The 15,052-nt window shown below is 43.1% G+C and overlaps 1 protein-coding gene across 2 annotated transcripts; it reads right to left on the reverse strand.

The window, feature by feature from the left end:
• Positions 1-1,122: 1,122 nt before the first annotated feature.
• Positions 1,123-9,743, reverse strand: asb8 (ankyrin repeat and SOCS box containing 8). 2 transcript variants are annotated; one of them, XM_086128209.1, is made up of 4 exons: positions 9,663-9,743; positions 8,813-8,979; positions 8,624-8,728; positions 1,123-3,246 (listed from the first exon to the last, which is right to left on the reverse strand). In XM_086128209.1, the coding sequence occupies exons 2-4, from the start codon at positions 8,939-8,941 to the stop codon at positions 2,611-2,613; spliced, it is 870 nt and encodes a 289-aa protein (XP_085984335.1). In that variant the 5' UTR covers positions 8,942-8,979; positions 9,663-9,743; the 3' UTR covers positions 1,123-2,610. The 2 variants fall into 2 exon arrangements, with proteins under 2 accessions (XP_085984335.1, XP_085984343.1); XM_086128217.1 differs by having other exon boundaries at positions 8,813-9,736.
• Positions 9,744-15,052: the final 5,309 nt, after the last annotated feature.

Below are 15,052 nucleotides of genomic sequence, written 5' to 3' on the forward strand. Positions count from 1 at the left end.
GGCTGAAGGTGAGCATGTTCGATTTGTAAAACAAAAAGTGGGAAAACTCAGCTCTCAGCTTTTTCCATTTGGTATATATTTATCTAGTCAAGATCTTCAAACACGGCTTTGATTAAAATGTCAAAATACCAAGCTGTTTGAATTGCTTTCTTTTTCATCACAGACTAGGCTAGTGATAATTGTGAATAACATTTTGTATTACATCCCCCCCCCCCCCCCCCCCCCCCCACTTCCAAGAGTGATACAAGGTGTTGATCCAGGTGCGGTTGGGAACAAGAGAATACGATCAACGGCAGACAACGAGCATACTTGGATTTACCTGAAGCGTGTGCGTCCTAACAAGCGAATTGAATACACAGTAGGTTGGAAGAATCGGATCTGTGAATTACTAGCATGAATAATTGCGGTCTTCCAAGTTGTGTTCAACCTGTTGTCACTGTGTGACGCTGACTCCACTGTTGCGGCTGCTGGGGAGCGATTGTGACGTTTGCGGCACTGCGCTCTTTTGATCTGCTCCATTATGGCACTTAGCGATCGCATGTAATAAACTAAATATCCGAAGAAAATAGGACATTCAAAGAGGGAGGAATGAGGCCAATAATCGTCTCTCGCGAAACGCTACTTCAGGAAGAGAAAGTCAGCTGCACCGCACAGGCTTTTTATGAGTAACGTTAAAAGGCTTCAAGGAGATTCGAGAAGCGACTGGATGTGCGCGCGCGCCCATTTAGTGACTTAACTTTACGTGATACGGCCTTACATCATGTAAGCCTTACATCATTACATCTCCTTCTTCTTACGGCTTATAAAATTCCACATCAAGGCACCCCTTCAAAAAAGACGGTGATATTATTAAATATAGAATACATTATATTATACCTAAATTATCTGACATTTGTCTTTCAAACCCGAGACCGTAACTAAGCGAAAATGCACTGCACAACCAGTTGACTACAAGGTTGAATTATTCAACCCTATTTAGCTAGTTAAGAGTGAATAACAAAGAAACGTTGAGCGCCTTCCTCTAAGTGCAACTTAAACGACGTATCTGATTGTTCCTTTTGATCATCGTTAACTCTTGACAGTCTTCGAAACGAGGCTGTTTGTTTTTAAGTAATTGTGTAATGTGGATCGATGATGTGATTTATTTAAATGACAAGTTGATGATGAATATTGAAGAACTACGCAGAAACGAAAGTCATTACTGTCATTAAGGTGACCCACCCCCTTCAAAAAAGCAGCACTTTTGCAGGCGTAAACGAGATGCGACTTTCACATGATTATATATCCGCAGCACCACAACACAAAATCATCCATTTTCAACTTAGTACAAAGCATATTGTGTAAATCTTAAAAACATTAGTAAATTAAAGTTCTTGCCTTGATAAATTAAAGACAGGCTTAAAAAAAACATCAAGTGGGGATGTTAGCGAACGGTGAGTAAATTAAACCATTCGCTTCTCTTCGGCAGCTTGCTTGACATTGATTGGATTGCACACAGAACAGCAGGCAAGATGTCATCACGTTATAGGGCGAAACTTGTGTGCCCACTGAATTTCACAAAGTTCGAAAATGACACAGACAACTGTTCCCATCATTTGTTACCTCAGTAGTGTAAGAGACAGTAACATTCGATGATCCCTGGCACAACATTAAACAAGACCCCTCATCCTCATACCGTGCATTGAAGATCACTGTGACAGACTTTTCAAGTGCTCGGAATACAAAAGGTGCATACATGACTTATAATGAATGTACGTATGGTGCGGTTGTACACTCGTGTGCCGTTCTGAAAGACACTTCCCTCTCCTTCTGGTGATATTCCATCAAGAGACTTGACATGTCAAATGCCGGCGTCCTGCCCCTTTCCTACTGTACCTACGGCGCCTATTGTATCGGATTATCTGCAGTTCCGTCGTAGTTCCAATGGCAAGGAGATATAGCATCAGTCGATATTGCAACATGCTAAATGTTAAACACACGAAAATCTCGTTTTACTTCACTGTTGTTAGCAACAGGAATTATACTGTATGCTCCCGTTTAGTGAAGTACTCATGGGTATCAGGGCCACATTTATCAAAAATATACCAATTTGTTTTAGTGATATGATTTGAAATATTTTTCTAAATTCTGGTAAGGTTACAAATTTATTCTGATGAGTGTGATTTCCCTGACCAATTTTAATATGTAATTTACAGAGGTGTTCAAGATCCAAATCCAGGCACTCTCCCATGATCAATGTATTCATTCTAAAATGTTACATGTATACTGTATAATACTTTGCTAAGTATATATATTTTAAAAAACACCATTGTGTTGAATCAGTTCTATACCTGTCTTTTGAGTTGAGCTTTTTCCTCCTATAAGAAACATTTGACACATCTGCCCTCATAGATATTTTTTCCCCCCAATATCCCGATTACAGCTGGATCGTAAAACGAGAGTAGAGTGAGTGAGTTACTTTAGCTAGTATCTCCCGTTTGGACTGAGACCGTCAGTGCAGCGCAGTTTTCAACTGAGGCGATCCAGTAGTGCACAGTGGGAAAGGGGCATGAGAGGCTGTCGTGGTTATTTGAGGAGAGGAGAAATACTCCGCCATCACCCGACACTGTCTTAGTCTCTGAGGAGGAGATATTCCTTGATGGTCTCTGGTAGAGGAAGCTCTTTGACTGCTGTGGGCAGGAACCGCACGCCAAGACTTTGCCTCACGACACAACGTGCGAGAGAACGCAGTGTAGGCGCTTTGGCCACCATGCCGCTGAGCCTGGCAAGCAGCTGAGGATCCTTACTGAGCTCCTTGGGAAGCGTTCCGTCGGCCCGGCGGATCTCGAAACGCCCGGCTGCACGGCACAACAGTTCCAGGCATTCCTCCTCCTGCTCGGTGCCCAGGCCGCGTGCCAAGAGTGCCACCAGTCGGGAGATGGGTGTCTGGCCCTTCAAGTTGGTCACGTGCACCTGTGCGCCATAGTCCAAAAGCACTTTGACGCTTTCCAGGTTCCCTTTCATGGCTGCCCAGCTCAGCGGCGTGTCACTATTGTAGTCGCGGGCGTTGGGGTAAGCCCCGCTGTCGAGCAGCGCTCGCACACACTCGGGGTTGTCTTTGAAGGCGGCCCAGTGGAGCGGAGTGTCCTTGTTGCCATCCAGGGCGTTGGGCTGGGCCCCGTACTCCAGCAGGAGCTCCACACAGCTCTCGTCCTTCTCTGCAGCATAGTGGAGCGCCGTGCGGTTATATCCATCCAAAGCGTTCACCTGACAAGATGTAGAGGTTACGCCAGGGCAGCATTTTACAACGCAAAATCCAAATGTATCAGGGTTTCATATACAGTGGCTTGCGAAAGTATTTGGCCCTCTTTTGTTTGATCTTTTGCCTCATTTCAGGTTTCAAACAAAAAGATATAAAAGTATATTTGGGGGGGGGGGGTTAAAATTGAACAATAAGATGGATTGTGAAATTGAACAAAATTCATACAATATTTTGAACTTTTTTTTAAAAATAAAAAAATGAAAAATTATTTAACCCTCCTGATTTAATTATACTAACCCAATTCCAATGAAGTTGGTATGGTGTGTTAAACATAAATAAGGCAGAATACAACAATTTTTTAATCATGTTTAAGCTGTATTTAATTGAATACACTACAAAGACAAGATATTTAAGGTTCAAAGAGATCAACTTTATTGTTTTTGCGCAAAGTATTGACCAAATATTGATTTTATTATATATATATTATATTATATACAGCACATTTGACAACAAAGTTGTATTCAATTCAATTCAATTATTTGTATAAATTTTAAAGCTTCATGCATATACAGTGGACCGACCCAGTCGCTATCTACGAAGAATAGTCAAGAGTGTGACTGATGGCCATTGAAATGCAACGACATTTGGTTTCAAACCCCCCCCCCCCCAAAGTGTTGTTGATTAAAAAATAAATAAATAAATAAATAAAAAGAATCCACAAGAAATGTGTGCAGGAGAAAACAAAAACAACAACAAAAAAAGGAAACAAAAATGTAAAATAATATTGAAAAAAAAACCCATCTCCAAATATGGGAGTCTATGGCTGCCAAACAGCGAGTATTTAGGGCTTCCACTGTAATACCAAAATGTACTGCTGGCCGCAGGCAGATTTCTCATAGCTCCAAAACCATCACTTTTTTGGAAACCCCCCAAAACATGTTTGTTCAACCATGAACATTGCATCATCGAGAGAGCAAGCCATTTTCAACCCATTTAATAGGTCAAAAATTTGTAAAAAATAAGAGAGCCACGTCAATTGCGAAAATATAAGGAATTGACCACATTTGGACAGAGATTTCAGCCTGATGACAGCGTTGCATGTATTATTTTGTCCACTTGGGGTCGCTCTCCTCACATTCCACAGCACTATAGTGTCTGTGTTTAACTGTGACTGAAAAATGTGGGCCTTTAAAAGGCCTGGTGGCTTGTTGAGGGAAGTTGGTATCAAAGATTGACAGCGTAGACTTAGTTGGTACTAGCAGTATTTAGGCTATACTACATTAAGTAATGATGTTTACATTGCCCGAACATGCAGTTCTGTACCTTGAAGGGATCATTTGGCTAGGACGGCCCATTTTTCACTCAAATACTCTTTATTTTTTTTGATTAAGAAAATTTTATTAGCTTGTATTTTCAATGTTATCCATTTGTTTTGGAGAAATCAGTCAATAGCTAACTACTGTACTGTCAAAACGCCCCTTTCATGTCAGCAATCGAGCCACATAACCCTCCCGCTTCCCATGCCTTGATGGGGGTCAGTGGAGGAACCGGACACAATTTGTCCATTCAAAAGCACCGTACATAATGTCCAAAAACAACAATCAATCATTTATGTGGACACCTCCACTTATGCCTACTTCAACCTTGAAAACTTTCACGACGATTAGCCTCTCCATGGTTCACGTCGAAGAGAATCAGGAAATGAGCAGCCTACATGCAATTTTTCTCATGCCAGCTTTGGTTTCTTTGATAGGTTACCAAGATATGAACAAAATGCATTCCAAGAGGCTTTTCTTTAAGATGAATTGTCCTTAGGTCATCATAGAGAGTCTTTCCAAGAAGATTACTAGATTATTTTTATTCCGGGGCAAAATGGTTGGAACTCTTTGGACCTGTGCCGTCGCAGTACAAATAAGTGTCCGATTGTGCGGTGCCTCCATGAACCATTTAATTTTACAACATCAATCCAAATGAAGTAGTACAAACGTATAACAATTAAATTCCGACTAAATCCAATCCAAAACGCCATGCGACACAAACACGTACAGGACAACAACCACGGTCAAAAATCTTTGTCCCTCCCAGTCACACATCTTGCCTTCATGACGTAGACTAGAGCATGCTATTTCAACACTAACACATGCCCAAAACAAGGAATCACACCACAAAGAGAAAAACAAAGAAGAATGTAATATCCGTCCAACACACAGGCCTTGCGTTGTGAATGGCAGGAGACCATGAACAATCAGAGCGTATATAGATCAGGGGTGTCCAAACTCAGTCCTCATGGGCCGCTGTCCTGCCTGTTTTCCATCTCTCCGCGCTTGATTCCGATTGTCAGGATCGTTATCTTGGTTCTTCAGAGCTTTCCAATGAGCCGATTGATCCTTTGAATCAGGTGTGTTGCAGCCGGGAGGGATGGAAAAAGGACAGGACATCGGCGCTTGAGGACCGAGTGAGGATACCACTGATCTAGATACTTAATGCAGCCGTTCATTTCACAGAAACACAAAACGTTCTCTGTAAGTCAGAGGTTACCAACAATATTTCGGAACTCGAATCTTATGCCACAGATTCTTGTAGAAGACACAGTTCGGTATTTGGCCGAACCAATACGCTAGTTTTAGTTTGCACTTTAGCAAAAGACACTAACACCTTTTTGTCTGGATACGTTGGTAAAACCTTTCCAAGCAATCAAGAACTGAGTGGGGCTGTATGAGCTGCAATAAGTCAAGTCAACTGTATTCATAGAGCACTTTCAAACAGCCATCGCTGCATACAAAGTGCTGTACATGGAGCAATTTAACATGTACCATAAACAGTAAGACAAATCGGCAATAAGCACAATCTCGCCTTTCACATTTTTTTTGTGAAACATTCCTGTAGCAAAAGGTAGGGATTCTCTTAGCCATCAACTCAAATAAGGCCAGAGCTGTACCGCATCTGCCGCCATCCTCGCTTGATGTCTTGGTTCTCCTTTTGAAACAGTACTGTACAGGTGGTAGGGCGGGGTTTGCTTTCATTGTGAGCAAATGATTGGAGCCCAGAGCTTCAAGATCATTGGGATCTTCAGATCACGTTTTATGATGCGGGATTTATCATGGTGAAAAACACCTCCAATGCAACTTGACCATTTGCTGCTTTTCACCAGCTCATTGTGAAACTTCATCCTCCTTATTAATCTGCTGGGACTTGTGCTTTTAGGCATGCCACTGCCAAACGCTTGTGTCATTTTCCTTATCACCTCTTTTGACATCTCATTATCATCTGTTGCTTTTTCATTCAAATCCTGGTTTGTCTTGCTCCTTCAGCAACTCTGCCAGTCTTGCTCCAGATGTCCTATTAACGCCAATCATCACCCTATTCTTTAAAGGGGCCATTAATACAGTAACTCACCCCAACAGGGTCTTAATGGCATATGGGCCGTTCCCATGACTGTTCATGACTTCCCTGGAGCAACTTGGATGCATTGGTTTCTATCAAGAACTCCACGTCTGCTGGATGCGGGGAACATCAACAGTATTCAAATGTGGGCACATGGCTAATTTCTTGCTTCTATGCCCAATGAGAAGGCAGTCAAAGCAGACGGCCGTACTTTTTCCTTTGGAAAGTTGATCTTGTGTTTCTGTGTTTTCTCCTCAAACATAGCACCCTTCTCCAATGGGTGACCTTGATCACAGTAAACACACATGCTGATGATATTTGCAGGTGAAATTTTAGGCCGTTTGAACTTGGGGAGGATATCTTCATTCCTCTGATGCAGCCGTTTCAATGGTGGTCACGATAGATTGCAAAACCGTCTCTTGAAAGCTTGACTTCAAGTCACATTTTGTTGTGTTAACATGTTTTGAATTCCCGTGGTGAGTGGGGTATTCTTGAATGTTGCCAAAAATTGGATCAGATCCGATTGTGACCCGTTGTTCAATCACTGTGACAATAATCAAACTCTGCTCGACAATGGTATCCTTCTAATATCTCAATAGCCGATACTCTCCATTTTCCCTCCAGCTTGTACAGAAGCTTTAGAATGACCATTTTCATATTTGCCTGCATATTCAATCCTGTCATGTATTGTAAATATAAACAGTCCCCTCTTCTGCTTGGCAATGCGCTCTCCATAATGTTCAAGGGCTCTGACAAATGTCATATATTGAAGTGGATCCCTATCAAAATATGGGATTTGCCTTGTTGGGAGGAAATGGGCGGATTGTTGTCATCTGAACAATGTTGATATTTCATTTTGCCATTGTAGTAGCTCACAAGTGCTGATGTGAGTGTGTACAGCTCTCTTCTGAAACATTTATCTTTGTGCATGCAAACAGTTTGTTTTTTTCTTCTTTCTACCCCCCAATTTTGCTGCTGTAGACTGTAAATGTCCCCAGTGTGAGACAAATAAAGGATAACTTAATGTTAATGTTAAGGTGGGTGAGACTGTAGAGCATTTGGATTTTTTTGGTTGAGGGCCTAAAAGAGGTGGAGTTATTGATTGTCCATGGCTTGTTCAACTCAGGTGACTCTCCAGACTGTTACTTTGTAGGGGCAATATCTACATTGTGATTTATAAAGAGCTATATTTGTGGGCCCACAAGTCTGGGTTGATATTCCTTTCCCTTTGGCTTAAGAGTTCCTTTTTCATAACAGTTGAAAGTGGAGGTATCATTTTTGCTCTTTTCTCTTTTTCAAAATAGGACTGCAGTCCATCTTGAATCTTTGGGAAAGCTTGAAAATCCAAGTGGTAGGAACCACAAGCTCGGCAGTAGTAGCAACCAATTCAGTCTCGAGTCTGTGAATCAGTCTCATGGGTTCGACGGAGCCTCTGCCATGTAGGTTAAGACACACCTGACTCAACATGTCAATTAGTTTTGACACGCCCGCTTGGCCATTACTGCCTGGTTCAATTTGTGCACAATTTAAAAAACTTATACTAATTGTGTTTACTTTTTTCTGTTTTTATTAAGTGTTTTTTTATGTCTTGAATTTGTAAAAAAAATCATATTTTATTTTTCACTAATGAAGGGTTCGGTGAATATGCATATGAACTGGTTGGGTTCGGTACCTCTAACAAGGCTAAGAACCACTGTGCTCGTGTGTAAATGTCACCAATCAGTATTTCAATTTTGTCAAGCTAACAATGATGAAGTATCTCATCAGTGTGTTGAGGCTGCACTTCCATTGGCATGTATCCAATACATAGACGATTTTTATCCACATTTGTTCCTGATCTGACAGGAACTGCATATCCCAACTGTGCCACAAAAAATATTTTGTCAACCATTTAAGAAGGCATAATACAGTAGGTAAAAGTGATTTTAAGTTGCTTTTGTAAAAATAGTTGGGTCTTGAGAGTGCCTGCCCACTCACTCATCATGGTGTGACGCATACCTCTGCCCCTTTCTCCAGTAGCAGCTCCACACAGTCGGCATCAGCAACCATGCAGGCACAGTGAAGGGGCTTCAGTGTGCCGTGCATGCGGTTCACATCAGCGCCCTTAATGTGACATATTAACAAGATCCATCAACACAAAAAGTGGATAAACATACTTTAGATACATAACTGAACAAAAGAGGTCACCTTGCGAATGAGATCCTCTACGTTGTCGTGCGGGAAGGAGCGGATGGCGGCGATGGTGCGGATGAGCCGCTCGGACAGGGAGTATTTACTTTGAATGCTTTGCATAATGTACCACATAGTAGAGCTCATGTGTTACTGAAGACCATGGCACCCATACAGGGGTGACCCTATGGCACATCCACACACATGGTTTTAAGCATAAAAAGGGACAAAACGGTGAAAGACATCAGCAAATGTTGCATGACTTCTGCTCCGCGTTCATCTAAGACAAGGTGGGGTAAACTTAGGTACTTAATAATGGGCACGTTTGGTTTATTTATTTGTTTATTTTTTGAACAGACACATGGGCCAGGTCGAATTGCAAAATAAATAAATGTAATTGTAAAATCATCCATTCTCAGAATATTTAAATTATTTAGCATTATAACTCATTATTTATGCTTGATGAAATAATGACCCAAGCAGGTAACACGCAAAAAAAAAACCCCAAAATGTGACATTAGAAGCGATGTAAATACATAATCCGCAACGTTAGCTTTACTCCCGTTCCAATGCCAAACAAGATATTGCTGATAATAACGATGCGCACGTTACACCCAGGGACGAGGTTTGACAGCCAAACACCGTGTAGGAAAGCACAAGCTGACGGTCTCATTTCGAAAACATTCTCGGCTATTTTTGCACCACTTTCTACAGTGCTCCTACAGATAGCAAGCTCGCTAGCTAGCGAACGCCATCGAGAATCGGACACGGGAGGCACATAAAACACAAACGACATGAATTGTAAAGCACTTCGCGATGAACCTTCCTTGGACCATCGACAAGTGGACGGCCAAATGTGAAGACATACCGTTTGTGATGAGCAAACTGACGCGTTTGATAGCCTGCCTGTTTGGTGGGACCGTTTATTTGCCACTCGGGTTGACTGACACAAAAACATGACGTTATCGTCACGTGTGACCACGCCCCATGTTCCTCGACCGCTGCGCTCCTGCATACCAGTTTGAGTAGTCCGTAACACTTGCAAAAAAAAAAATAAAAATCACTTTTCATCATATTTGCTAAAACCGTCAGTATGACCCAGCAGTAGTATATGAGTAAAATGATTTTGCCTCATCTTGTGCCACAAATGATGAGTGTGTCATGTCTGGACTGACAGAATCAGGTCTGGCATTTTGATTTTGACTGGAAGCGCCCACCGAAGCACCGCGTACATCTGCGCTACGTGTGATGCGGGTTGCACCAATGTTAATTTCAATATTTGTTGTAAAGTAGGACCATATTAGGGCTTGGTGCCAATGGAAGATCTGTCGTGTAGGAGTTTCAGGAAGACGTCTTCTAAAGATGACGTCACGTCATTTACGCGTGGCTCAAATGCACCGTCTGTCGTTCAAAGTTTTCCTATCACCAATTAAAGTCAAATATCCAGACCGTTTCGCTTCACAGTGTTAAAGATGCAAAGACGAGCGGAATTGGTCTGTGCCAAGTGCATCTTCCTCGCTGTCATAGCGCACACTTGTAATGACCGTCGTAAATATGTTGGAAAAAAAACCGTTGACATTTGCTGATGCATTACGTTGAATGCGAAAAAAAAAATTAACACCATCAAAACGTTTATTAAGTGGCCGAATGCATTTGAGAAAGGTTTAGTTCGGTGTAGTTCTGGCAGGGCCTCCTCTACAGATGCAAACACTATCAGAAACACAGAATCTACATTTATATTACTTAAAGGAAGTGGAAATAATTGATTTCCAACAGTCTTTTGTCTTCATTTCAGTGCGTCTGTCTTGACCTCGAGTGTCGACGTCGACGACACACACACACACACACACACACAGACAGACACTGCTGAAATCGCTGGTTCTTTTAGCCAATCAGATTGTTAATTGACCTTGGGGAAAGCCATCCACGCAGGCCCAGTGACGAGTGAGTTTCTCCATCCTCTCATTGGTTCACAGCAACTGTGCGGTCGAAACTTGAGGACGATGGAGGACGATATCGGACCATTATTGAAAATTCACTTTCAAGGCGTACTTTTCAAGAAAAAATGATTTTATGTGGCTATTTCAACTAACATTGCTTTGCAAGGTGCTGTTTTCAATGCAGATTTTTTTTTTTTGGTGGGGGCGGGGGCAAATTCAGAATAATTTAGAGTACTATACAGATAGGTCCGAGCTTCTGCATGAAGTATCGCTGGTGAGGACAATGTTATTTCGTTTTCATATTGATCAAAATTGTTAAGTACAGTACTATGTTGTACTGTAGATGTTTGGAGTTCTTGAGGTGATGGATTGGAAGATGAAGGTTTTTTTTTTCTTTTGCTAATATGCTCAAATACGTGAAATGCTCTTTAATGCCACACATCAGCCTCTTTGGTACTGATGCTTGGGAGTGAGAGTGCTTGGAAGGGAGACTATAGAGACCAGGGGTGTCAAACTCATTTCACATTGTGGGCCACATACGGCCTCGGTAGATGTCAAGTGGGCCGGACCATTAAAAATTACACCATACTCTGCTATAAATAACCAAAATAATATGTATTTCCTTTGTTTTGGTCTAAAGAAGTACAAGAACACTAGGAAAATGTTGAAATTTAATGAACATATCTTTTACAAAACATTTCATGAAGCACCTAAGATTTCCTTAGACAAATGTGCAATTTACTTTTATCATTCACATACAATATATGCATTGCAACTGATCCCACTGACTGTACAAAGGCACAAAACCTTAGCATGTAATTGGTATTGAAAAATATAGTAATGCATTTTTAAGATTAAACAAGATTTATAAAGAAAGGAATTTTTAAACCATTTACACGAGCATATAAAATCTAAATGTAATCCCTGCCTACACCTTACAAACTAAGGAGAGTGCTATTAAATGTGTAAAGAATAAAGTATTCACATGTCCTTGAAAGCCTCTGCTGTGTTAGGTCTGTCTCAGTGACAGACTGAGACTGCGGTTGTCTTCTTCTCTGATCAAAACAATGTTGTCTTCAACTCTGATCAAAACAGTGTGTTCCCTTAGCGGATATTCCATGAATTGCATCTTATTAAAAATATTCATTCCATGTCTTTTATGCATTGTTTTTTCACTTTTAAATTATCCTGCGGGCCTGATCAAACCTCCTTGCGGGCCGGTTCCAGCCCACGGGCCGTATGTTTGACACCCCTGATATAGACAATCATCTGTGAATCTGCAAGTGTTCTTAGGAACAGTGTAGTAACACACTCTGCAGTTACAGGATGACACTTGAGAAGCGATGGGTCGATGCATTTAAGAACTTTTCCCCTAAGGTACCATTCAATGAAGCATGAGCTCTTTCTCTCCATCACAAAAAAGCTAATTTGATACAGCGATATTTCCTCACCTCATAAACCAGGTTTATGCAGTTTGCTACTGCTAACGTGGGCTTCATTGCGCTAAATGAATTAAAATGTTACTGCCCTGTGAAAAAATGTTTTTAATGAAATAAAAATAACACTGAATTGTATATAAAAACACCATAAAACAAAGTTTCAACAAATTGTTTTTGAAAGTAATTAAGCAAAACACACACACTTGCACACACACACACACCGTTCACACTTTTGATGGGTACACTTAAGGGCCGTAGCCTAGTGAGTAATGTAATCGTGATGATTGTAATCGGTTTCTAGGTTGCCCAGCTCTCATTCTCGCCATGATCTTAGCTTTCAGGTCAGTTGCTGCCTCGCTCAGCATTTCATTCATAGGGGCTGGCCTCCCAATCTCATCATCTGCATTCATTGGGGCTTGCCTCCCAATCTCTCGTATGACCTCCTCCTCTGATCTGGCAACCTGGGGCCCTTCACCACATTCTCTGCATGTAACCCCTCTGACTAGGGTTGCTTGAGTAGAAGCATTCCAACAGAGCCATGTTATCGCATCTCGCCCATCTCCGCTTTGTTCCAGTAGCCCATTTTTCATCAAGGTGCTCTGGTTCCCCAGCACCTGACGCAGACCTTGTTTGGCCGGGCAACGTCTGAGCCGGCATGTCATTCGTTTTATTGTCTCTCATCATTGTATGAGGTAGGCATTAGCGTGAAGGATCTTGCCCAAGGACCCACACTGGATGTATATATATCCATCCATCCATTTTCCGAACCGCTTGATCCTCACTAGGGTCGCGGTGGGTGCTGGAGCCTATCCCAGCCATCTCCGGGCAGTAGGCGGGGGACACCCTGGATCAGTTGCCAGCCAATCGCAGGGCACACAGAGACGAACAACCATCCACGCCCACACTCACACCTAGGGACAATTTAGAGCGTCCAATCAGCCTGACATGCATGTTTTTGGAATGTGGGAGGAAACCGGAGCACCCGGAGAAAACCCACGCAGGCCCGGGGAGAACATGTAAACTCCACACAGGGAGGCCGGAGCTGGAATCGAACCCAGTACCTCTGCACTGTGAAGCCGACGTGCTAACCACTGGACTACCGGGCCGCCTGGATGTATATATATATATATATATATATATATATATCTCTCTATATAAATTCCTCGTCTCACCCCCCTTGGGTGGTGTCCGTCCCTCATTCAGCTCGGGTACTCTACCAGAGGCCAGGAAGCTTGAGGGTTCTGCGCAGTATCCTTGCTGTTCCCAGCACTGCACATTTCTGGACTGAGATGTCTGATGTTGTTCCCGGGATTTGTTGCAACCACTCATCTATTATGGGGGTCACTGCCCCAAGTGCTCCGACCACCACAGGCACGACTGTCACCTTTACCTTCCAGGCTCTCTCCAGCTCCTCTCTGAGCCCTTGGTATTTCTCGAGTTTCTCGTGTTCCTTCTTTCTGATGTTTCCATCACTTGGGACCGCTACATCCACTACAACGGCTTTCCTCTGCCCTTTATCTATGATCACGATATCTGGTTGGTTCGCCATTACCATCTTGTCAGTCTGGATCTGGAAGTCCCACAGGATCTTCGCTCTGTCATTCTCCACCACCTTCGGAGGTGTTTCCCATTTTGACCTTGGGGTTTCCAGTCCATACTCCGCACAGATGTTTCGGTAGACTATGCCAGCCACCTGGTTATGGCGTTCCATGTAGGCTTTCCCTGCCAGCATCTTACACCCTGCAGTTATGTGTTGGATCGTCTCAGGTGCCTCTTTGCACAACCTACACCTTGGGTCTTGTCTGGTGTGGTATATCTGGGCCTCAATGGCTCTGGTGCTCAGGGCCTGCTCTTGAGCAGCCAGGATGAGTGCCTCTGTGCTGTCCTTCAGGCCAGCCCTCTCTAGCCACTGATAGGACTTCTTGAGATCGGCCACTTCAATTATGGTCCGGTGGTACATCCCGTGTAGGGGCTTGTCCTCCCATGATGGTCCCTCTTCCAGCGCCTCATCTTCTGTTCCCCATTGTCTGAGGCATTCTCTGAGTACGTCATCCATTGGAGCCTTCTCCTTGATGTATTCATGGAGCTTGGATGTTTCATGCTGGACAGTGGTTCTCACACTCACTAGTCCCCGGCCTCCTTCCTTTCGGCTTGCGTACAGTCTCAGGGTGCTGGATTTGGGATGGAACCCTCCGTGCATGGTTAGGTGCTTTCGGGTCTTAACGTCCGTGGTCTGAATCTCTTCCTTTGGCCACCTTATTATTCCTGCAGGGTATCTGATCACTGGCAGGGCATAGCTGTTTATTGCCCGGGTCTTATTCTTGCCATTGAGCTGGCTTCTTAGGACTTGCCTCACTCGCTGGAGGTATTTGGCCGTAGCCGCTTTCCTTGTTGCCAGTTCGAGGTTGCCATTGGCTTGTGGTATACCGAGGTACTTGTAGCTGTCCTCAAGGTCTGCTATTGTTCCTTCAGGGAGTGAGACCCCTTCAGTGCGGACTACCTTTCCTCTCTTAGTCACCATCCGACTACATCTCTCAAGCCCGAATGACATCCCGATGTCGCTGCTGTAGATCCTGGTTGTGTGGATCAGGGAATCTATGTCCCTTTCGCTCTTAGCATACAGCTTTATGTCATCCATGTAGAGGAGGTGACTGATCGTAGCTCCATTTCTGAGGCGGTATACATAGCCTGTCTTGGTGATTACTTGGCTTAGGGGGTTCAGTCCTATGCAGAACAGCAGTGGGGAGAGTGCATCACCTTGGTATATGCCACATTTGATGGACACTTGGGTAAGTGGCTTGCCATTGGCTTCAAGTGTGGTTTTCCACATCCTCATCGAGTTCGCAACGAAGGCTCTTAGGGTCCTGTTCACCTTATAC

This window comes from Hippocampus guttulatus, chromosome 1, assembly GCF_054856545.1.
Source record: "Hippocampus guttulatus isolate MCC_2025c chromosome 1, RoL_Hgut_1.0, whole genome shotgun sequence".
Classification (NCBI taxonomy): domain Eukaryota; kingdom Metazoa; phylum Chordata; class Actinopteri; order Syngnathiformes; family Syngnathidae; genus Hippocampus; species Hippocampus guttulatus.